The sequence below is a fragment of the Haplochromis burtoni genome, unplaced genomic scaffold, assembly GCF_018398535.1.
Source record: "Haplochromis burtoni strain Fernald_Lab_line unplaced genomic scaffold, NCSU_Asbu1 Contig_31, whole genome shotgun sequence".
Taxonomy (NCBI): Eukaryota; Metazoa; Chordata; class Actinopteri; order Cichliformes; family Cichlidae; genus Haplochromis; species Haplochromis burtoni.
This window is the reverse complement of record NW_024582392.1, coordinates 2589523-2615356: the sequence shown is the minus strand read 5'-3', so window position 1 is coordinate 2615356 and position 25834 is coordinate 2589523. Positions and strand designations below refer to the sequence as shown.

At 41.4% G+C, this 25834-nt stretch overlaps 1 protein-coding gene across 3 annotated transcripts in view; it reads left to right on the top strand.

Annotated features, from left to right (window-relative positions):
* Positions 1 to 25834, top strand: part of plxna2 (plexin A2) — a 159063-nt gene that overhangs the window by 123236 nt on the left and 9993 nt on the right. For all 3 annotated transcript variants that reach the window (XM_005918898.2, XM_005918897.3, XM_042219343.1), the window contains 10 exons: positions 4741 to 4980; positions 5764 to 5907; positions 6363 to 6597; positions 8094 to 8236; positions 9405 to 9673; positions 16902 to 16968; positions 17079 to 17225; positions 17906 to 18065; positions 19468 to 19571; positions 25005 to 25104. In XM_005918898.2, coding sequence (XP_005918960.1) covers positions 4741 to 4980; positions 5764 to 5907; positions 6363 to 6597; positions 8094 to 8236; positions 9405 to 9673; positions 16902 to 16968; positions 17079 to 17225; positions 17906 to 18065; positions 19468 to 19571; positions 25005 to 25104 — 1609 coding nt within the window. The remainder of the gene's footprint in view (positions 1 to 4740; positions 4981 to 5763; positions 5908 to 6362; positions 6598 to 8093; positions 8237 to 9404; positions 9674 to 16901; positions 16969 to 17078; positions 17226 to 17905; positions 18066 to 19467; positions 19572 to 25004; positions 25105 to 25834) is intronic.

Below are 25834 nucleotides of genomic sequence, written 5' to 3'. Positions count from 1 at the left end.
GCAGTCAATTTTTGAGAATTCACAGTGAGTGAGTGGGCATCATGGATCCTGCCTCTAGATTGGCATCATCCCGTGGCAGCATGGTAGCTCAGTGGTTAGCATTCGCTTGCTTCACCGCACGAGATTTCTTGATCTCAAGACATTTCCTGATGCCGCCAGTGAAAACACAATCTGTACTCACTCTGTGGTAATGCAACATGGCCTAAGATTCTCAAAAACTAACATCTAACTGTGGATAATTGCCAGAATATGTGGCGTGAGTTCTGCTTTGCAAGACAACATCAGAAGACTTGACAAATACACACTATACATTTTCTGATATATGGAAAAAACACACTAGTTTGGAAATATTTCAGTCTCACACCTTAAATTTTCAATATATACAATGTTTAAAAACATCATAAAATAGAATTTCACATTGATGCAGGGATGCACAAAACCATCCTCAAAGCTATCCTTCACATACACAATTCCCTATAGATTTACTCTCATTGCATTTCCAACTTACTGTCTCTAAATTAGCAGTCTAAAATTGGCCTTAAGTGTCTCTCTTGTTTAATGAACATTTCTGGAATGAAAACCATCATTCTGTTCCGAGGTTTCTGAGCTCCAGGATCCTCGTGCGAGATACTGACATGCAGACCTTATGTGAAGTAAAAGACACATAAGACACTGTTTTTATATTTGGAGGAGAGAAAAACACTTGATGAGTGAGACAGAGAAAATCTGGTGAAATGGAATTTGACTTGTGTGTGGGTGCCGTAGTGTCTGATATGTCAGTTTCCAAATCTTTGAAAGCGAGTTGTTCATCTCCACCCTGCCTCGTCTCATCCAACTCCCTACCTAGTGCCTCGCAAAAGACGACTGTGTCACCGTCTTGACTGCCCCCACAGCCACAGAGAATGAATTTCTATTAAATGCTAAGGTTACAATTACCCATCCTTCATCCCACCCTCCCAGGCCCTTCTACCCCTTTCCCTTTTTGTCACGGGAGGAAGGCAAACAGCACAGAAGCCTATAGCAATAAGAGCTGCTGTCTGTCAGCCAGCCTTCAAATGATCACCTGTCTTCCACTAAATTGCTTCTCTTCTCTCCCTCCCTTGTGTCACCTGCATAGATTCACAAAGAAACCAGGAAAGAGGAAAAAAGACAATTTTCTTTGTGAAATGCTCTGTATCTGTCACTGGATTCGCAATTGAAACATTTATCATGATCTTGATTAAAGCTAAAAGGGTTATTTCCCAGCTCTAGAATATTTCCCTGTCCCATACTTTAGATGCCTGGACTGAGTGTCGGGCTTTGGCATGTCAGGTACATTTACGGTTACTACTGAACATAAAAGGTGTTCAGCATGAGTGTACTGATTGCTCTGCCTGATTGCGAGAGGAGGCTGCAGATCACTGCATAATTAGATTCACATTTTTAGAATTATTTTGCATATTAAGCTATAGAAATTATGTATCCTATAATGCTATACGTGATTTCAACAGTATTAGCATCATGAGATGATTATTGATCAATATTTATGGCATTATAAATGTCCAAAGTCTCAAAGGCTAGCACTGCTTCCATGGTGGCATTTCTTCTGTGTACTTCTGTAACTAGCTTCAAACAAAACAAAAACCTTTCACCATATGAAACCGTGCTTATGGGATAAATTGGTTTCTGGCTCCACTAGCTAACAGCCACACAGATCTTGGATAGATTGATTAGAGCTGAAGTTAGACTTAATGCCAGTATTAGCAGTTGGTTGGAACAGCAGGCAGGCAGGAAAATAGACATAGTGTAGGAGTAACCAAGTATAGGAACAGCAGAATAACCAGTGACCAGCTATCAAACGTTAGCCTTCAGATGACCTTTGACTTTGTGAAGCCATCGTATTTTTTCCATCTCTACAGTCAGCCAGTCATATCTTCGCTGGCTCTGACTCTCTCTCTTACCACTACCCTGGCCAGAGACCTTTGAATGATTGAGTGGGCTGTATCCACACAGTAGATCATGGTAATATATTCAGCCAGAGGGGTTGGAGTGTTACTGCCTTAAAACACCCTGGCTCTATCCAACAGTAGAGAAAGAAGACAAATGAGACCGAGATTCCAATTATTTTCTCTTTCTGTTGACCTCAATTCACTTTATCAATGCTGTAAATCTTGTAGCTTCTTTTGCCACATGGCCTACAGGAAGAGATGTACCATTTGTATTTGACAATTAATTGTAAAGTTTTACTGCTTTACTGTTATGACTGAAGCAATCATTGATGAGACGTAGATGGAGTGTAGGAAAACAAGCTTGTAATTCAGAATTTGGGGCATATCTAATATCCAGATCTGCTAAAAGGAAGAAATACTGCAAAGGTGTCATGTTGCCCTACTCAGACGGGAACCAAAGTATCATTTTTTTAAATAATCTCGCATTGCCCCATTTACCCATCGCTACAGTACTCACCCATCACTTTGGATTTGGATGTTACGCTCACTGAAAAACATCTGACATTATAGGAGCAGTTTCCTGGCAGGATTTGGTGAAAGAAAAGATTTAAGAAAGAGAGCGAGAGAGCATAATAGGAAAGTGAGGACAGTGCAAAAAAAGCCCACAGTATCCATCCACGGCAGAGCAGATGGTAGTCAGAGCTTTAGTTGACTTGCAAATGCCTTACTGTTCCATCCCAGGAGTCATAAGGATCGCATTGGCCCATATGGACCTGTCTATACTGTGTAACGTGTTATTATGCTAACATTAAGAAAGCAGTCTATATCAACTAAACTTGAAGTCTTCTGTCCAATCAACCTTTAACCCTGATTTAAAAACAGAACATACTGTTTTCATTGGTTAATTTGACCTATTTCACTCTGTGATCATATGGGCTTACACGTTAAACAGCCAGGATGACCACATTGAAAGCTCGATGGCTCAGCAGTACAAATATGAGTGGATAAAATTAATTAACTTGATCTATTCATATAGCACTATATTTGCTCTGTAATCATTCAGAATCTTTTGAGTCTCTGAGTGGTACCATTCACACAGTTTTCTTCCTGCTGGCTTGTATTTGTGGATGTGGAACTATGCTGTGCAGATTTTAATAGTTAATTCGAGCTCACTTTGAAGTGACATTTCTGCATGATAAAGCATCTGAAAAAAAAAATTAATTCTGATTTCTTTTTTTTATGCTGTAACTTTTTAGTTGTTAATGGGATTTCACAGAACCTAAAGTTAGTGAAAGTATGTCATGTGTCCTATCTGGCCTTGCTATCTATTTTCATGAGCTTATCTTTCTGCAAAGCTAATGCACTGCTACTGTGCTTTGTAAAATATAGAAATTAAAAGAAAATTGACAAAACCTAAGAACAGTTTCACACACACACACATGCACACAGAGCTATATTCCAGATATGTTGCTAAGACTATTGCATCATCACCCAGGTTTTGCAGCAAGTGCAGATTTCCAGGCAGCTAGTCAGTCATTTATACATTTGCACAACTGATTTAAAATACATCACCAAATATCAAGTCCCTTTTCAATTAAAAGCAGCAAACATTAACTTTTTAAAATGTGAGCGTTTTTGCCGCTTTCACTTTTTATTATTGTATCGTTATTGCTGCAAACCAAAGATATTTGGTTTAAACTATTCATCAGACCCCAGAAAATGTCCCTTTTCAATGCACTCAACTACTGACAGTCACTTGTATCATTTTCTGTCTTTAGATAGGCTAAATGATAAAAAGAGATAATCAATTATTTGAATCCGTAGTTGCATTTTTAAGTTGTATCTGAATTTATTTTAAGAATGAGATTCAAGGCTACATAGTGAACATAATCTTCAGTCTATTTCCGAGGGCAAACTAAATAAAGATGCCAGTCCCTTCTTCCACCTCTGCAATCACACTCCTGCAACTTAGCTTGCACCATGCTGGCAAAATCCAATTGGTGTACCCTACACAGAATGAGTTTGCATCGATCTTTCTGGCTTTCTCTGGAGCACCAGACAACAGGTAGGAGGCGTGGTACTCGCTAGCGTTCACCACGTTTGATGATATTTACCTCTAATTAAGTTTCTTCCCCAGAGAGAGAGCTGGGAGGGAGTGAAAGGAGATAAAAACCTCTCGGAGCAGAGTGCTGTGCAGCAATCAATCCTCTCTCCCCTTCCCTCTAGAGCTGAGACGGGGAGGATGGATGGAAAGCAGGCCTCTCATCTGGGCAAACTTGAGAGAAGTAATAAAAGACCCATAGCTCAACCTCTTCCAGAGGAGACAGAGGAGAAATGCCTCCATCCTTTTGTGGTTGTTGGCCTGCAGTGTTTTTTAGTGAGGCTGTTGGAGCAATTTATTTTCAATTTTATAGAGGCTTCCTCTACAATAAAGATGGATTTAATGACAGAAAATAAATCCTATTTTTCTGAAAAGTATTTGGCCTTTATAGGTCAATTATAAGGCTGGTGAGCACGCCGCAGGGTTCATGTTGAAACCAATGTGTTTCAGTTAGGATCGCACTTTAGGTTACAGAACACAGAGGATGGAGCAGATTATAGGACCAGAAGAAAAAGAGAAATCATAGCTTTTCTGAGCTGTTCAAGTTTATTCTGGATGACTGAATTGCAACTCTTCTTTCATTTAAAGGGCCACAGGCTATCATTTCGTGATGCGTTGATTGTTTCAGTGCAACACATCCCCAGTAGCATCACAGAAAGTTTAAAGTTTCTTCATAACATTTTTTCTCTTCTCTTCGTTCACTCTCTCCAGGTGTGTAAAGTATTGAACACCACCAGCATGAGCTGCTTTGCTCCTTCTTTGATGGCAGAGTACCATCCAGGTTTGGACACCGTGAAGCATGCGGACGAGTTTGGATTCATCTTCAACAACGTCCAAGCGCTGCTGGTCTACAACAACACTAACCTACTCTACTACCCCAACCCCTACTTTGAACCGCTCAGCACCACAGGCATCCTTGAGCAAAAACCAGGCTCACCCATCATTCTCAAGGTAAAGGAAATGCAGGATGGATTCACTTAATTCACGGATTAAAGCCCCAATATAGACCTATCATAATATTTATCATTCGTATTCTGCTGCTAAGTGGTCATTTCCATATACTCATAAGTTTTTCTCTAGTTGATTTTATATACAAGTCCTATTATCTGGATGCTTCCATGTATAAAAAATCAAAATTGGTATGGCATTCACTTTCATAGATGTTTTGAAGCTTTGTTGAACTTCCTTTGTAGTGAACCCCTCTGGAGATTGTGTTCACCCTTTTGTTGCATCTCCCTGTTTGCCTGCATTTGTAATTGGTACAATCTCTGCTCCATTCTTGGCCAGGTCACTGTTGGAAAATACATTTTTCAACTCAATTAAAAATAAAAGATATGATGAAATAATATCCTTGGGAAAGATTTTAATTCCTTTTTCACTCAGTCATTATTATGTTTGTATAGTAATTACAGTTAGTTGTATGTTTTGGGGTTTTTTACTGGTATTTTTTACCTGATAGATGGAGAGCAAGGAATTTGTCAAAAATATATATTTCAATCCTTTTTCCTGATTACCAGCTGCTCCCACTGTAAAATATATCAGCCTGTCTGATCTTGGTATGGAATCCTATTGAGTGGCAGCTGTGCCCAAACCTAGGGATTTAATTTGTACTGTATTCAGGTGACATATCAGTTTGGTGCATTAAAAATAATGTTTGATTTTTGTTTATGTGTGTGTGTGTCTGAGTTTATCTTTAAATTTTACACCCCTCTGTTCATTGCTCTATGCCCACAGGGCAGAAACCTGGTTCCTCCAGCATCAGGAGGGGTGAAGCTTAACTACACAGTACTAATAGGAGAGACTCCCTGTTCTGTCACTGTGTCTGAGAGCCAGCTGCTGTGCGAGCCTCCCAACCTCACTGGGCAATACAAAGTCATGGTCAGTACTGGTCTGTTCTGGTGTTTTGTTATGGACCTAACTTTCTTTCCAACTTACTTTCCATCTATCCCTGTATTTGCAATTTCTTCTTTATAATAGTCAACCTCTAAGCTCTATTATTTGTGTTCTCATCATTGTTAATTCAGCTGAAGAAAAGGGGTCGAAGCGAGAGCAGCATGGTTGTGCTCTACATGTCAGAAGGTTCTGCCACAATCCACCGCAATTATTCTTATTTACCCACTTGCTTATTGAATGCAATGTTCGTACTATTTCCCTCTCAACATGATAATGGTCATGTATTTGCAGGCAGTTTTAGCAGACAATATTTGAAAAGGTTTTGGTTGGCTTAGTCATTTCTGTAAAACAACAATCATGTAACATACAGCTCAACTGCATGTTTTCAATCGCTCTTTTAGTTTTAACAGTCTCATTGTGACTCTTGCCTTTCTTGACAGGTTCAAGTAGGTGGTCTTCACGTATCTCCAGGTGCCGTGCACATCATGTCTGACAGCCTGCTGACCCTTCCGGCCATTGTTAGCATCGCTGCAGGTGGCGGTCTTCTCCTTATCATCGTCATCCTCGTCCTGATCGCCTACAAGCGAAAATCACGTGAAAATGATCTGACCCTTAAGCGCTTGCAGATGCAAATGGACAACCTGGAGTCACGAGTTGCCCTAGAGTGCAAAGAAGGTTAGTGTTAGTGTAGAATAGTAGATACAGACTTAAATGTTTGTTAAGTGCTTTGCTTAACCAATAGGCTTCTTTATCACTCAAAACAAATAAAAAGCATAAATATGTGTATGTGTTACTCAAATCTATCCGAGCTGTCTGCATGTTTTAAGTAATTATCAACATTACGTCAAATCTGGATCATCCTTGTTTTTTATCACAAAAGATTAACTTATTTAGCCCTCTATGTGACCTTTTTCATCATGGAGTAGTTTGCATGCTGGAAGCGATTTTTCATACAGCTAACATGAACTCTAAACATACAGGAACCGAACACACATTAGATATGAGACGCACAAACGTTCAAACTGTATTTTAAATTCTGCTGTAATTCTACAGTCATGTCTTCATAGCAGGTGTTTGTGTTCACGCTTTGTATGTCTGTATATATTTTTGTAGCCATTATATGTTAAAACAAAAGTGAGCACTGATTGCTCTAGTTTTATTTTAGATGTGAGCATCACATCATTCCCACATCGCTACATTGAAATAAACACTGTTGATTACTCCTACTGTTATCATTGGGGTTATTTTAGCTAGTCTGTGGCAAAAGTGAGGTTTAGGTCTGACAGTGTTGAGGCGATTTCATCAGCCAGAGGGGACCTTATTACTTATCCCCTCCAGCCACCCCTGATCAGCTGCCCCAGTGTTATTATGTAGTAATAGAACACAATGGTCCAATGACAGATACAGACAGACGGGCACATAGAGTAGGCAAACAGAGGGAACCATACACAGGTAGCCTTAGGACAGAAGAAGATTAATGTTTTAACCATTAGCATTGGCCTGGCGAGTACTTCCCCGCGGGGTGGATTTAGATAGCTACCAGAGTTCCTCCTTATGAGTGTATATATACACTGTGAGTCCATGTGTTGGTGTGTAAACCAATGTGTCACAGGGGACTTTGGTACCAGGAGGTGAGGGCTAAGACTGGTTAGAGATGGTGGGGTTTTGAGGAGGGTTTTAGGAGACGACTGCTGCTCCTGTGATAGGCTGCAGGCAGGGAGCCTCCCCAAGGGCGGCGAAGCAAGGCAACAGAGCCGTGGGCTTGAACCAGAGTCAGTCAGGATGGAGCCAATTAACTAGTGCTCACCTGCAGCTTCACACTGAGATGCCACACTCTTTGGGGCCTTTGCTTCAGCCAATTTACTGGGTGGTAGATAAAAATGAGTAAGAAAAGGAGGTTTGTGTGTATATGTGTGTGAAAAGTGAATGTAAAAGAGGGAGGGAGAGAGATCTATTTTTTTAGAAGAGAGATGTAAAATATTGAGTTCCTCTGACATGAAGACTATCTTGAGCGTTCTGTCATCTTCATCATAGCAGCAGTAAGCCCCATGAAGATAAGAAGGATTCACATATATGGTCCTTGGGGATTAAATAACAGTTTTATTTTCAGGATGCCTTTCACAAGCGCTCCCTTCAACTTGTCTCGTTTCTCTGCCTTCCTTCTCTTCTAGCCTTTGCCGAGTTACAGACAGACATCAATGAGCTCACCAGCGACCTCGACAGAGCTGGCATCCCCTATCTGGATTACAGAACCTATGCCATGAGGGTCCTCTTCCCCGGCATAGAGGATCATCCTGTCCTCAGAGAACTGGAGGTAACTATGACCAGAGTGCAAGAGAGAGATACATTTTTAAAAAAGAGAGGAAGGACAAGGGAACTTCAGTCTGAGCTGAAATAAATACATAAATATACAAAGTGGACTAAAGAGAGAGAGCCAAACGGCATGTCTGCCCTGACCACTTCTCCCATAGGCTAACCGTAAGTGGGAAATTGCTGAAGGGGGGAAAGGATACCAGTGTGCCATCTATCCTTTCTACACTCTGGTCTCACACGCACACACACAGTCAGTCAGGTTGGGCAGCATACACATACACATATATATACACCTCACATGCAAGCTCCCTCATGGAAAACAGGGTCTCAGCACATGGCTATTTCATCCACCAGTGGCTGCAGTATGAGGGGTAATGAAGTGAGTAATTCCCAATCCTCAAGCAGAACTTTGAGTTCTTCCAATGGGGGGAAAAACTGGCTGGTTAACACTTTTTCCTCCTCTTTGAGGGGCCAGAGTAGTGCTAGGAAATGACTTTATTTTATGTTGTTGAGACTGGTGTCCAGAGGATGAAACTATCAGGGATAAGAAGATTAATCGTAGTAGAGATTAAAGTCAGCAGTGTGAGTCAGCCTAACTAGCTAGGTGTAGTTAGTTAAGTGGATAGTTGCTCAGGTAAGGCTAGCCGTGTTTGCAAGAGATCAAAGGAAATGTAATGTCACATCTTAGAGCAGTGGCATTTGGTGAGTCACATAAATTTGGCATTGCCTGCCAGAGGACCCATATTTTTATGCAAACTTCAGAAAAACAGTCATGGATGCTCAAACAAGTACAAAGCGAATATTACTTAGATTGTTTTACCCTGAAAGCTTGTTTAACATTTAATTTGAAAGTGAAGTGACAGCTAACTCGGTGTACAATGCTTTTTTTTAACTGGGACCCGGTCAATAATTGATTAAGATCTTCTCAGTTACTCATCATGAGCCAGAGCTTCTTTCTGCCTGAGGTGAAACATGAGTAAAGATTTTGGTGCCTTTGGAAAAAATCTTTATTTTTTGTGAGGCAAGGTCACAAAGAAAGTTAAAGAGCAACAAACCTTTTCAACCAATATTTCAGCAATGTATCATTAAAGGTGTTACTAAACAAATTCCTGCTTGATACTCATTAGCCTTAACTCATGCACTGTTGTTGCCTCTTTTTTTCGGTGCAGGTGTCAGGTAATGGCCAGCAGAACGTGGAGAAGGCCCTGAAGCTGTTTGGCCAGCTCATCAACAACAAAGTGTTCCTGCTCACCTTCATCCGAACACTGGAAATGCAGCGCTCTTTCTCCATGAGGGACCGCGGCAATGTGGCCTCACTTATCATGACTGCCCTTCAAGGACGACTGGAGTATGCCACCGATGTCCTTAAACACCTGCTGTCAGACCTGATTGACCGCAACCTGGAGAGCAAGAACCATCCCAAACTGCTGCTGCGCAGGTAACACGGCAATAATGTTCCTTCATGATATAAAGACTTGAATCGTGCCCGACTGAACTTAAACCTTACTTGTTTGTTCCATCTTATTATAAAGCTTCAAATAGTTAAACGAAGAAATGAATGAACACTAAATAAGATAAACAAAGGCCTCTCTATTGTGCACAATTGTAATGAGAATGCCTTAATCCTCGGTAATGCTGTTTGTTTGGCATAGCTTCATAATATTGAGCCAGAAAGGATAAAAACACACAGCATTACTGTTTATCCCCTCATATGCGATGCTGTCCTTTGATAGCTATGTAGATAACAAAAACAGAACGTTCATTAGCAGAAGAAGAGGTGCAGCATCATATAACGTTTTTAGACAGATGGATAGGTTTTGATTTAGAGTCGTATGTTCTATAACCTTTTTCTCATGTTTCTTGTGCATTCCTATTTCCCCATGTTTCCATGTAGACACTTCACAGAATCACACTTGTAATTAGTGTTATGGAACTTGTACATCTGCAGCACAATGAGATAAACAACATGCAATATTTGCACGAGGAGCAACATCTGAGTTCTCTGCATAATTCCACATTCCCTCTAGCTTCCCTCTTTCCCACCGCTCTCTCTAAATACCAGTGTCACTCTAACTTATCCTCCGAGCTCAGGCTCTTTATAAAACATTTAAAAGTGGTTCAGCTGAACTTTTTTTCCCTGTGTATCAAATGTACATTGTTTCTCTGGGAAGTTAGAATGACGTGTTAAAACTTTAAACACCTACTAAGTTCCTGCTCAGGTTTCCGCAGCTGCTTTTGGCAAACAAAGTAGCTTAAAAAATATGTGCAAAGTCCGTCACAGTCCTTCGTAAGGCCTGGCTGCTCTGTGCATGATTTTGACGATGTTTACTTTACTAAATAAGATGAGACCGTGAGACCAGGCAGCTGCTTTGTTTCCAAACATCCTTTTCTGCTGTTAATGCGCCTTATTTCAGATACATTTAAGAAATGTTTCTATTTTTTTTTTAAAGTCACGTTAATAGTCGAGCTTAAATTACTGCCAGATAGAAAAGACCCTGCATATTGACAGAGGAATTGACTAAAGCATCACAGCATCAAATGGACCTGGATTAAGCTGTTATTTTACATGACAATAGGGCTCCATGTCACCTCTAAGTTTTCATTATCCGTTTCATTATGTTCTTATTAGGAACACAGTGGTACATAATCCTCGGGTCCCGCCTTTGTAGCCTGGAGGGCTAAATGTCCTATAGTTTTTACATTTCAGTCCCCATTTTTATGAAAAATTTAAGGGATTAGTGATTTGACATGGCTCTTTGCTGTTGTTGTCTTCCTCGTTGCCTATTTGGAGAAAAGCCGACATGAAGCCAGCCAGCTGACTCACACACACGTTCAAACACACTCGCACATCTGTGATGATAGTCAAATTGAACATTTCTCTAAGCAGTAATTGTGTTTGTGCAGGCCGTAGAGTGAGGCTGCTGGGCTGTGCTTTGTTGCCATTTTCCCGTTCAGCTGTTTTTTCTGTCACGTCTCCTCAGTTTGTTTTTTATTACATATAACAAGGTAGTGAAACACCTGCTATTATTCCAGCTAAGATGCCCTTTGTTTTGTTGCTTTAATAAAATAGCTGTATTTGGACATATGCTTGTGCTTTTGTATCATGTATCTTTTGGGGTACAGTGCGTATTTCTGTAGATATCATCCTTGTTAGAACACACAGATATAAATCTGTGCTGACTATATTGGATTCCGGTGATATGAATTTCTAATGCATAATTAGTGAGCTTACACTTGTGAGCTTACACTTGTGCAAAATTCGCACAACTACAATAGTTCAGCAACATACATCAAGGACATCCAAGGCAACCAAATCACTTTATTCATTCAGTTCAATTCAAACCAAGTTTTCAAACTAGCAGGCTCTACAAGAGAAAACAATAAAGACAAAAGCTACAATTACTGAGAACTGGTTTCATCTGTGATGGGTTTAAGCAGCTCATCACGATCCCACAATTTAATGGTAACCAGAGTTTAATATGCAGTGACCTCAAATTGTTGTTTATTAAAGATTGCAGTTGCTCGTATATGCACATCTCTGACATCAAAAGTGTATGTGTGTTTATGTGCCCATGTACAGGTATTTTAATAAAAGACGTCTGTGAAAATTCTACAGGGAACATTTAAAGCTTTACAGTGAGATGTGTTCAGAGTATGAACGCTATATACTGTAGTGTATATTTATACTACAAAACACAGCAGGTACAGTATATATGCACAGCTTTGTCATCGAACTGAGCTGTTATCTGTGCAGTAAGTTTGTGTGGGAAGCTGGAGCACCATGCTGTTACTAGCTTCTGCACAGAAAAAAGGGGAGGAGGGGTGTCGGGTGTGGAATTCTAATTAAACAACTAATAAGCCTATTAATTGAGCAGATTATACCGAGGTTTGCAAGTCTTTCCACAGATAAATTTCCAAGTTAAGTTTGCAGCACGTTCAAGATGCTGATTGTAAAAGCAGGCTCTGATTAGCATTGACACCGCACCTCCTCTTACTTCTCACCACCTCTGCCTCCATTACAGCTAATTTCTCTAGTCCTCTCAAATATTCTGTCTCTCACACGGGGAGATTATCTCCAGATAGCATGTTTTCTATATTTGAGTATTTAATTGCTGATGCACTATCTACACTACATTGGGAATGATAATGTTAATTAATTAATATCCTTGTGCAGTTTCAAGGTATGCAGCTTTCTTGCTAAGTGTGCAGGTTTAAAGGTGGGTTAAATGGAACAGCATGTTAAAGAAACAGCCCTCTTCCTTAAAACGTGTAAGGTGTCTGCACAGATCTGATGGTGCATTTACTAACTGTAGACGTGAGGATATATGGACTAATATGTATATAACTTTAATAAATATGCAGCTAGCAATTAAAAAACATATTTCTGATCTTTGACACTGAACGGGTTAAAGAATTATGTCACAGACTTAAAATGAATCCGTGTGACATGCCTCTTGGCAGAGTAAGCATAAAAAGTAAACCATTGCCATCTGCAGTATTTGAGGAAGTAGTTAACCTCATTGTAGCTGAAAGGAATACAACACAGCTCTTGTCACTGAGAAAGTTTGATGGTAGGTTGAATGTCTCTGAAAGCCAGGGGGGAATTTGGAAATCTTATACACCAGTTGCAATGCGACATATACGCACTTTTTACTCTTAAGCTCAGCAGAGTGCCAGGCCCCATTTTACCATCAATCATATCAGACTAGTGAAAACAAATTATAGCACATTGTACATTATCTTGCATTTATGCAGCATATATCATCCCCAGTCAGTTAAGTTCCTGGAATCATATTTGAAGGGTGCACTCGTGCTCTTTTGAGGGTTGTTTTTCAGAGAAACTCCTGTCTGTTTGGTATTTAAAGATTTCAAATACCTTCTGTTGTCTTTGCCTTGATAAGGAATGATTTTGGCTCACAGTCACTTTCATTCTCCTAAAAGCTTTTTGAAAGTGATATCTAAGCTTTGTGTTTGATTTTAACACTCTTCAGTGCGCTAAGTGGAGTTGATGAAGCACCCCATATTGTTTGGATTGTATTTACCACCATTAGTGCTCTTGTGTTCACGTTCTCTCTGTGTCCTACCGTTCCAGTTCTCCCATTCTCTATATGTACCTTGTCCTCTGGCCATCTTTCTGCCCCTCCAGTTTCTCAGACTTTTACAGATTAAATGACCCCTATCAAAACATGCTTTTTTTATGCATTAAAGTCTCTTCTCCATTGTCTCCATCTATAAGTTTTCTCAAAGCCTCTTGATTTACCCAGTTTCACTTTCTCTTCTTTATAATGCTCTTTTAATGGAATCACTGAACATTGCTTCTATCACCTTGAGACTTTTCAATCTTGTATTATTTTTCTCCTACGCGTTTTTGTAATGAGATTTCCGCCCATGCAGAGCAATGGAGTACAGCATTATTAAGAGAGTGAGTATTGTGTTTGGCATTAGTTTCACTGAAAGACATTCAACTGGCTGCTAAAATAGCCCCCCCAGTCCACCCTAGCTGCCATTAGGAGACCAGAGATGGGGCCTGTCTTAAGCACTATGTGGGATAATGAAATCCTGATGTTCATTAATGAAACTCAATTAATAGAAAGAAGGAAGTGGAGGCAGATGAGAAGGAGGACAAGAAGAGAAGGAGAAGGAGGAGAACAAAGGGCTCCCCCCCGCCCGACATTCAAGTGAAGAGATATTAAAGGGGAGTCAGCACAGCCCCCTCACAAAGGCTTTATTTGACTTCCTTCTTCGAGACTTGCTGAGCTTATTAAAATACTTAATAGGTTCCATTAACTTCTAACACACTCAAGTCTCATACAGGCAGGGAGGGGCACATGGTAAGCATGAGGTGGGGGGTATAAAGAGGGGTGAATTCTTGTAGAGGAAGGAGGGCAATTACTCAGGGATTTGGAGTATTGTCCAAAAAACTCCACAATACCTTCAAGTTTATTCAGCATGAAAACACAGCCTCAGGCTCTTATGGATCCTTATTATGTTTTCAAATTACTTTTTTGAAACCTTGGAGAAATACTTTGTGTCTTTCTCTATGTATGTATTCTCTCTGTTGTGTAGATATAGTGCTGTGCAAAAGTCTTGAGCCACCCCTTATTTCTTGGTATTTTGCTTCCAAAGAGCCAGATTTTTCTTATAGTTTTAAACGGTCTTAAGCAACAGTTCCTCAGGCTTTCTGCAGGTCTTTCAAGGTTCTCCATTTTCAGAGGAATGTGTTTTTGTTAAACCAACACTGACCTATGACCCATTCAAGCTCAAAAGGCCACCTAACCCAAAGGATGAACCAGTGTTGTGTACACACATAACAGAAAACTTAGTAAAGAACCAATTTTAATTATAATATGATTATAAATATAGTCAAGGTCTGGAGAGACCTTGTCAATCATCCATGTCAATCATGGATTAGCCTCCCCAGAGTCCAAAGCTCCACATATTTTAAATGTTTTGGTGATCATGTGTACAGAGAATGCAGCCAACATCCAATGCATGTCCTTTGGAATGTCCTCAAAAAGCCTAGAGAACTACTTAAAGAAATTATGAGAAAGGTTGCGTAAAAATTCAGGCTGTGCTGAAGAATAAAAGTGGTCATAACACTTTCAAGCTTGGTAGAGTTGTACAATGTCTATTTTTGCCTTATATATTTTATTTCCATTTATATCTACATATTTCAGTAAATCGGTGGACCTATTTCCCATAAATAAAATAAGTGGTGCAAGACTATACGTATATGGAATGACAAAGAGGACAGAACAATAGAGCTTGTATGTTTTCCGCCCAAAGAGAATGCATTGTCACACACACAGACATACATGCACAAAAGCGTGCAATCTTTCAGCTCCTCAGCATTGTTTACTCCCTCATCCTGTACCTGAAACTGGGTGAACTAATGTACACGCTCCCCCCGCTGGCGCATCGCACTTCAAATAAGCTGTCACACAAGTCTCCATCCTCTCAACAAGCTGCCAATAGACTGGCCAGCACTCTCGTTGGCAGGGGAATAGCCTCCAGGCGTGGAAGACAACATCACAATTCGACCGCACATCATTCAAAACAAAATATAACCTCTGCTCCTCTGTCCTGGAGCTGAAGGAAAGTTTTGTATTTGCAAGTAAAAAATAGACCAATACCTCATTCAATCTCAATTTAATGAGAGAGAAAGAATGACTGACGCTTTATCTCGTCTCACTGACTAAATTGTTGGCTCTTGTAACCTCGCTGGTTCACACAATCCTGCTGGGACTTCTGCGTTGGTCCCAGACTCTTGCTCATAGCCTTCAAACACGACTTAACGCAATTATCTCCACAATAGTCATAATCTCCCTTCAGGTCCATTCAGAGCCTGAATAGGTATAATCATGCCTAGCACTATTGAGGAGACGGAAGCCTTCTAACTTGTCTTTAATACCTGGCTGCTCCGATTCCAGCTAATCCCCAGTTCAGCACAGTATGCTATAAAGACCTTCCATCATATCCACCAGAGTAATCACAGTAATTTCCTGCTACATTAAGAGGGTCATTTTTTCCACTGCACTGTCATTTAAATTGGCAATGCTCATGGACAGACTGACTGGCAGTGATCATTCACGGCCAGGTGACAATCGCAGGCTTCAAACAGCAGTGCAGTCCTATGGGGCGCTTTACCATGGCATGTTAACTTGTGATTAGTGTTTGTAGTAGCTATGTTAGAGCTAGCAGGAGGAATGACACTGACGATAATACAGGCCAAAGCTAGCTGTTAAAAAACAGTTTGTGTTCCAAAACAGCTTGGTATTGGTGTGTTCCAGGTAGCATTTTTAAATCTCTTTGCAGGAAGCCTTGTGCAGTCGTCAAATAACAACAGAGTGAGGTAGAAGCGCTTTTACTAGATGAGGTGGAAGCTACTTGTTGTTATTCGTCTCAGGTGCTTGTCCACCCAGAACTAACCCTTTCATCTATGCTTCATGCTCGTTAACCATTCCCACCTGGCTGGATTCTGTTTTTTATTTAAGTGCAGCTTCTGCTTCTCTAGTGTCCCATGATGGTGCTAATGAGGCAGTGGGAGGATGTTTGTCTGGCATTCAGAGAAAGATATGAGTCGAAATCATAAAGGAGTCATACACTGTCCTCTCATGTTCTCTGTGATAGAAATAGTCGAGGGGTCATTGCACACTTGTGTTTTTTCATGCCCAATCAAGCCCGGCAGTACGCTGTACCCCCTGTGTGATTGACTGGGAAGGGAGAGGAGGTACGGAGGAGGAAGAAGAGAGGAAATGAGAGGAGAGGAGATCGTTTTGGCTGTGATCAGGCGTTACCTGGCAGTGACAGCACTCGTCTCTCTCAACAGCTGAGGCTTGTCACAGCTGCTGATGTCCCACTGTGTTGAACCACACGTGAATAATCAAGCTCGCACACATTGGCTCACACTCATGCATACTCAATCACGCACACATACACACAGGCCATACACGTACATGCACAAATGCCCGCTCTCTGATCTGCTCTGTTCACTCACTGTGACCACAGACTGACATCCATGATGTCTGTCTGTGGTCAGTGATGTCAAGATACCTTCCCTGTAGTTTATAACCTTATAACCTCCTGAAATATTAAATTCCTTCTTACTAAATGTTTTGAAATAAGATTCTAAAAAGTAACATTTAGACTTGTTAATGCATTTTCAGGACAGAATCGGTTGCAGAGAAGATGCTGACAAACTGGTTCGCTTTCCTCCTTCACAAGTTTCTCAAGGTTAGTCCAATACAGTGATAGTTTGTTTTGTTTATTTTGATATCTTGAAAAATCTGATGTTACATGCTGTTCTCATGTGCGAATCTGTGGATTTGTTTGTGTGTGTGCAGGAGTGTGCTGGGGAGCCTCTGTTCATGCTGTATTGCGCCATCAAGCAGCAGATGGAAAAGGGGCCCATCGACGCTATCACTGGAGAGGCCCGTTACTCCCTAAGTGAAGACAAGCTCATCCGCCAACAGATCGAGTACAAAACCCTGGTAAGTCACACTTCACCAGCCTCACAGGAACTGTGCACACTGGCTCAAAGGCATACTGAAGTACAGGTTGTGCTTGACTAAGAAACGTCTAAGTAAGATTGTGGCTAAAATGCTGCTCACAAGATGCACAGACACACAGACTCCAATATACCAAACAATAAATCAGATTTTAAGATGTCATTGCCATGTTTGCTATGTTGGAGTTCTTCATTCTAGTGCAGGAAGAAAATTAACTAATTATCCCACTACCTCCAGTGTTGGCCCAACATCAGAGTGGGTGGCTGTGGAGACTGGAACACACCAAACATAGCCCTCTATATACACAGACAAATGCACAGAGAAAAAAAAGCACTCACAGAGTCAGCATGTGACATGACAATGCTCTGATTGCTCTGACTGGGAATTTGGCTCATTACGTGCTAACACCCCGGCAGAGCTGGAAATTGGTGTCCCGCCGAAGGTGTGAAATTAGATTTCTGGATGCCAGCAAGAGCGGAAATGGTTTTTCAAAGCTCCTGCCATGCTCCGAGGAGACTCTAATGAGGGCAAAGCTTCAAGCTGGACCAAAGTCCAGCCAGTAACAGGACACCTCAAGCTTTTTGCTCTGCTCTCACGTTTTCCCTTTCTTTGATATTTCGTCCCCTCACCCACTCTTCTCTTTTCCCTTATTTGCACTCCAGATCCTAAACTGTGTGAACCCAGACAATGAAAACAGTCCAGAGATTCCAGTAAAGGTGCTGAACTGTGACACCATCACCCAAGTGAAGGAAAAGATACTGGATGCTGTTTACAAGAACATGCCCTATTCTCAGCGGCCTCGTGCTGTCGACATGGACCTCGGTAGGGCGCAAACACACACCCGAGCACAAATAAATACACAAACACACACAACACTCACAGATGCAGCTGGCAGGTGTAAAGTCCTTCACACCCACAGATTAATGTATCAGTCAGAGAAAATCTAGCCATGTGTACAGATTATTGGTGCATTAGTGTGATAAAAGCTGTGTTCTAGCAGCCCAGCCAGGTAACCAGCTTCAGTGTACTGCTGCCAGGCTTTCTATCAAACTGACTGACAGTATGCGGCGCATCCCTCCGTCTGGCAGCTTTTACTGTTTGGTAGCGCCAATAAGACAAAGTAGATCGAGATAGAGAAGTGGGCTCGTCTTTGTGTGTGCGTGTTTGTGTTTATGATGTGGGTGTGTGAGTGGCCAACACAAGTAAGAGCTGGCAGAATGGCAAACCAGCGGCACTGCCATTTCCATCCCTTGCCTTCTCTCGGTCTCTCGTTTTCTATTCATATGCATGAAGAGGAGAAAAAAACACAGCTTGCTGCATACCATCCATCAGTCCACAGTATCGCTCTCAGTGCATCTATTGCCTCCCTCTCAAAAATAATTGCATCTCTATAAGAGCGTCTTTTGTTCTTCAGCTTTATCTGGAGATTTGAGTGTAGGTTAGAGGGTGTGAGGAGTATTTTATGTCAAACAGGAATATCATATGGTCATCTGGCGGATGCACAAAGTCATAGAACTTAGTGAATGAGAAGCAATTTGATGATCGCTACCAGTATGAGGCCCACAGTGGCTATCCACTTTCCACTTTTAGCATACTTATCATTTCATTACCCCACAATGACCTGTCAGCTGCTGCCCTCCCACAGTGCTTATAATCTCTACCTGTTACCCCTACCTCCTTTTTTTTTCCTTTGAAAGGAGGTGATTTTCTCATTGCTCATTTTTTTTTCATCCTGTCTTGTCTGCTCTCCTCTTCTTCTTTTTTTTTCTGACCCTGATGGGCCAACTGCTGCGTAAGTGACACAAGTACCAATTAAAGTGTGCAGCCTGCCTGAATATACATCTTGCAATTGTTCGTGTGTAATGTTTAATTAAGATGCGTGTCAATCCAAGTCTGTGAGAGGAGCGCACATGCCGAGAGCCGTACAAGAATACAGGCTACTTATATCTGCTCTTTTGTGTGTGAGTGTTTGTGTGTGTGGTTGTAGAGTGCTTTTATTCTAAGCAGGTTACATTTCACCAACTGGAAGGTGAGAGTTTGGTTTAGTGTCATAGGAATTCACAGTTGCCCTGCACGAGAGCCATCTCTGGAAACACTGCATAAACCAATATTATGTAACTTCACAGCATCCTCCACATATGGTTTTAAATTATGGCTCACTATGATGTATAATTTGCACTATGCGGTTGTTCATAATTCAGTATTTGTGTTTTTGCGCTTTCAGAATGGCGCCAGGGACGAATGGCTCGTGTGGTGTTGCAAGATGAAGACATCACAACTAAGATTGAAAATGACTGGAAGAGACTCAACACTCTTATGCACTACCAGGTAAACACACACAAATGCTTTAGAGCAACATTCCTCCTAATCACTCTCAAACTTTGCTTTTTACATCTTAAAACACCCCCGTCTCATTTTAGTTCCTGATGTGGATTTTACCATTCAAATTGTGCCGCACACTTTGGCAAACTTTGATGTTTCCTGCTCTTGACTTTTAGGCAGCCAATTTTCCACCCCTCATTTGCATGCCCATGCCTGGTGTAATCCAAGTGACTCCGAATAGAGGACAATTACTGTACAGGTGGCAGGAGAGATGAACTCTCAGCATCTCAGTTGACACTTCTCCCCCCTCCCTGGAGAGATGAAGCTGCTCCAGTGGGGAGGAAAAGCAGCTCTCCTTCTTTCATTTTCCCTCTCTTTCTTTCCCCTCTCTCTGTCGTTCTCTGACTTCTATGCTGGCAACAATTAGTCCCGCTGTGACTGCCTGCTTCTGTCTCTTCAGTTCTGGAACCTCCTTTCACACCCCACAATTTGAGAGCCCATGGGCGAACCTGTTGCCCTCTGTTTAACAAAGAGAAACGGAGGCCGCTAAAGACGTGGCTTTCTGATAAGGAGAGTTCTGTATTTTTTTTCTGGGAAATTTAAGGCTTTTCACATCATAAACAAAGGGGGGGGGGGGGGACAAGACGAGGTTAGTGGAAGACACAGATAAGATAATAAAAGAAGAACAAAAGGAATAAAGAAATAAACAGGCAATTCATAACTATCTCCCCAGGTCATGAATCTTGCATCCTAAGTCAGCTCTCATTAGCCAGTCAAGGGGGACAGTCTGTTTAAAGGCTGCATGGAGTTTGATTCTGGGTTACCTGCTTAAGAGCTGGGATGCAGCTTTGGCTGGATTTGAAAATTGGGACCATGGGGAAAGGAGACACATGTACATCTAGAAGCAGAAAATGGCTACGAGGTGGTGAAGCTCAAGCCCTCACAGTAGGGGGTCAATCTGAACTCTTGCCCCAGAAGAACAAGCAGAATAATTTAACAGATGTAGGAGTCATTAGAAGATGGGACACATCACAGTGTCCTTCACACAGGACTTGGCACCATGCAGCTTCTTTCCCCTTTGTCTTTTTTTGCTTGTCACCCTCCATTTTGTTCTCACCTTTATCTCCCCTTTGCCACATTTTATTTATGTATTTATTTACTTACATATTTGCTTTGTGTATATTTTGCCCTTAGCGTTTCCCTTTTCTATTTTTTCTAGTTCGCTAACAAGCAATAAGATCTCCTCTTCCCTTGACTTTTTTCCCCACTCACTTTTGTTCTGCCTTCCTCTCAAGCTCTGCCTACCTCTTGGTCACTGCAGTGCTTTCATCCTTGATAAAGCAGTTCAGTATGTTTGCTTCCACACCAAAAATGTGCCTGTGTTGTGGTTGTTGTTGTTTTTCAAGTTCTTTCTGTCACAGTTTGGTTGCCATCGTTAGCCAAGGGATGCAACAGGACACACAGCGACATGTGTGTGGACATTTAACTTATTTACTCGCTCAATAGCAGTTCTGACTGCTATTGATTATGGATGTAAGAACGTGCCTAGAATGGAAGGCCCAGTAGTGTACGCCATGTAGAGTGCAGGGCAACACAGCGTGGAAGGAGAGGAGGAGACGGGGCATTGCAACATTAGGCAGTCAGTGGTGGAAGGGATCAAAGTAGGATGGAACGACTTTGAAACTTCATTGCTGTTTTGATGAGCTGGCAATAGTCCCCTATGTATGAGTTTGTGTGTGTTTGTGTCACACATCATGGCACTGCATTGGCAGCTGTGACAACACATCTGGCTACATATGAAAAGAAGGAAGCTCAGCTCATTAGGCCCCAGACTGACGGGAAATGTTTGAAGAAAAAATGGGAAGAGGTAAGCAGGAAATAGTGAAAGGGGGTCTGAAATATGCAAAGTGAGTCTGAACATCAGCTCAAGTATTTGCTAATTCTCTCATAGTAGAGACACAGGGACTAGACAGAGGCATTAAAATTCATAGGGCTCACAGCAACCCAAGAAACCCCATTGGCTATTTACTCTGCCACATGGGAAATAATGGTTTACACAACCAGAATGTGGAATTGCACCCTCCCTGCTCTCCCCCTCATTTCCCAACCACTCTAAAATTATAAACATAAATGTACACACTGAAAATGAGTTCAGACTCCTTGTTCATCACCTTTGGATTCATAGGGAGGGAACTCAAACCCCTTCTTCCAACCTTTCCAATATTTCTGTATTTTATTTTATTTTATTTTATTTTATTTTATTTACTCTTTCTTGCATGGTTTAAAAAGTATAGAAGCACACTGTAACACTGTATATACAACAGTATATATTCTCATTTCACTTGGTTGTACTCATCCAAACTGAAGATGAAATATTATCCTTTGGATAATAATAATTTGCATAATGTGTTTTTGTTTTTTTGGGTTTGAATTTGTTTTTTGTTTTTGTTTTTTTTGGGGGGTTGACTGATTGTTGATTTCAGTTTTGCTTTGCTACTTAATCTTCCTCGTTGTCAAAGACAAGCTCTTCTGGCACTTTCTTCTCATTCTCCATTCTCCTCCTCCTCCACCCTCCCTTTTTGTCATTTTTTTTTTTTTTTTTTTTGTCATTTTAAGACAAAGATGGGGGTGGGGGAGCTACTGGATAGTTAGTAAACAGAATTACAGAGTTACAGAATTACTGAGATCACTTGAAGGCAGCACTGACAATTCCTAAAGTGGGCATTATCGTGAGCTGTAGCCAGAGTTGTTTTTCCCCATGATTCAAATTGCAGACAGGCCAAGCATGTTGTTCCCAGTGCACGGTGCACTCAATTACTTTGATTATGTTTGACAACAAGGTTATTTAGTAGATGATATTATTCCACATCCAATTGTGGGGCAAATGCATAGACTGTTTTTTTCCCTTGAATATAGTGGACGTATTTTCCATACTGCTTCTTCCTAAAAATGCAAAATGCTAAAATAAGGGCGGTTTAAACGTTTTTGTAGCCTGAGTGGTGACCTCTGTGTGTCCTCCTCCTCTGTGGTGAAGGAGTAGGAAGAGGAGAGACTGATAACCACACCAGTAGAGTCCGGTTACCCAGATTGCAGACTTGGGGCATTTAGGCTATTTTCAACAACCCCAGACACAACAGATACTGCTCATTTTTCTGTGTGTTCATTAATCTAATGCTGTGACTGTCAAGTTGGAATATAAAAGTTGGTTAGCAGGAAAACTATTGTCTATTTATAGCCGAAATATTTGTAAGAACTAATATCCCATTATAAAGTAATGGAAATTTGCATTAAAGTTTTTTTCCTGTTGCCATCCAAGAAAGAAATGTTTGCGTATAATAGCCCATTTCATATTTTTTCAGTTCTGACAACAAACATGCACAGATGATGTGTTTCCAAGCTAGTGGGCAGAGTCCGTAGGTGTGATAAGCATCATGATCTGAGGGCATCAGTCCAGACGAGATGGGATACCAAGGGGTAACAGGCTTGGACCAGAACAGTGGGTTTGTGTGGGGAGGGCTGAAGGGGGGGAAAAGGGGAAAAAAACATCTAGGATGACCACTTTCTGCTGTCTGGTCCACTCTGTACTGTCTAATGGAAGGTCTTATCACAGGCAGGGCCCACAGCCCTTATCACACCTGCCCACTATCAGCCCCACACTGGATTATCCCTGAAGGGCGAATCTGCACGCCTTCAATCATTTACTACTATCACAAGGACCCATCTCTGCTCTAGCCTCTATGTCAGCCATAAAAAGCAGAGAGAAAGAGAGAGAAATGGAGGGAGTGGAAGGAGGGGGTGCAGAGAAGCTATTTCATGCTCCCAGGAGAAAATGTATCACAGGAATAGCGGTGCAAACTTTACGGAAGTCCACGCTGTCAGTATATTAGAGTTGGTCCGTGGATTGTCAGCCAAGAGGTGGCTATAAAATGGAGAGGCCATAGAAATTAAGCTTAGGAAAGCAAAATGCACAAGAGGTGAAAAGGGAGAGAGACAGTTGAAGATGCTAGTCGCGAGGGGGGGTTAGGAAGCAGATTTTTCATTTCCCTTCAATAGGCCTTGGTGCCTGAGCTGCTGCTTTAAGAGGATTCTTCCAGACTTTATCCCCATTTTCGAGTGTCTGTTCAGTAGAGACCAGATGGCAACTCCAGCTAACAGCAGAGCTGAGATTAGTTTATGAAAGTGGAAATAACGGGTGAAGACATGAATGAGAGAAGGTGGCTTTCCAGAACGGGGAAAAGCACCATAAATGCCCATCCCAGTAACCAGTGGTTCATTTCCCAACGAGAGCCCAAAAGGGTCCATTCTTGCTAAAGAAAATGAAAAGCCTAATTTCCTGTTTTTCTATAGATTCTTTGAGTTATTCCTTTTGGAGCCTGGCATTTTCCTTTTGTTTATTTCTCCACTAGAGGCTCATCAGTTTTTCTTCACTGGGTTTGAAGCAGAAATCCCTCCTTAGGGTGAGCTGTAAATGCCAGCCAACAAGCTGTTTGTTGTTTTGGTTTTCAGAAAAGAACCACCGGTTTTGTTTGCTGTGTTTTGCATTTTCCAGACTAAATTCCTTTGCTGTAGCTGCACTAGTAGCACATAACTGTAACTAAACTGTCATTTTTTGACCCATTAATTATAATACTAGATTGATGAAAGATCTCTAAAAAGAGTTTTGAGGATGTCCTTTCAAATGTAAGTTATGTCAGGTTTTCTCAGGCTACCACACCACAGGGGTGGGGTGGTGGGGATAAACCCCAGTGTCTGTGTCTTATTCATGACGCAACATCTTTTACACAGCCTTTTTTCTTCGTCTTTCTCTTTGACTCTCACTCGCTGCTCCTCTATTGCTATTATTATACCTGCGTACCCCATTTTTTTTTCTCCAGTGGTGTCAAGTGTACACAAGATGAGACATTCAGCATTCTAGTCTCTGTCTCTCTCCATCTGACACTCTCTTTTTCCATTTTCCTCTCTCTTTCTCTCGGCATCTTATCCCAGTTCCAAAGCTTACATCATGTTTCTAAGGTTTGTGAAGGGTGATGACAATGACAGTCATGTTGAGTACAGCCATCATGCAGTCACAGCACTCTGCTCTGCCGAAAAAAGCCACAGGGCTGTGGTAGAGAACAGCAGGGAGTGCAGATATGACAGGGAAGGATGTACGGGTTTGAGATGTGTTTTGCTCATGGGACTGTTCACTCAGTCCCCTACATTCCCATTTGTAGTCTTCTCTTTGGTATGAAACATTTGTGAGAACATGTGATACATAAATAAATTACACACACGCGGTATGTGATGGTGGCCCACAAAACTCTCCGGAGAATGGGTTTTAAACAAGGAATAGTGGGACTTTATTTTAGGAGTAGAGAGATATTTAACACATGTATGAACATGGAATGCTTCTTTTCTATTTAAAAGATTGATTTTTGTGAAATCTGTCTCATCACACAGGTGTCGGACCGCTGTGTGGTGGCTTTAGTGCCAAAGCAGACCTCATCATACAACATCCCTTCCTCAGCCAGCATATCGCGCACCTCCATCAGCAGATACGGTGAGTCACTAGACATGATTGCTCTTTATATGCCTTTGTTTTGGCTGGCATTGATTGTATTGATTGATGTAGCATATATATTAGGTAATTACAGGAGGATTGTGAGGGTTAGCCATCAGTTAAATCCATGTTGATGTAGTGCTATTGCTGCTTTTGATAGATACATCAAAGTACTTTTACATTAGTTGTTTCAGATAAAAACAAAGGGAAATCTTCTCTCCCCAAAGCAATGGTCTACTCTTTTTTTTCTCTTTAGAGAGGTTCTAGCTGCTTTCTCCCCCCCCCCTTCCAACTGTGTGAATGCTGCAGTTTGCCTCACAGTTCAGGCCCAACCTCTGTTGGATGGTATGGAAAGAACACTGAGAGAGAATGACAGAGAAAGCCATTGTTTAGTTTTGAGGCTATAATATTTTTTATAATGAAGATCCGTTCTCTGCGGGACATTTTGGGCTGCTATTTGCACACATACTTGTGCCCACGTGGGCATGCACACAGTACATGCAGTGCCTATGCACGCAGGCGTTCACATGCTTTAGATGTGCTTGTTGTTTGTGCTGCCGGGTGCCAACATTTGGTCCTATGCCAAACACACAGCAGCAGCACACAACTTGTGATTGCTAATTATTCTCTGTGAATGATACTTCACACAAACAGAAAAAGATAAGTGAGCATAGCCAATTATCAGGATCGGCACTAGGTGAACGCTGCCTTTAAACTATCTAACTCAGAA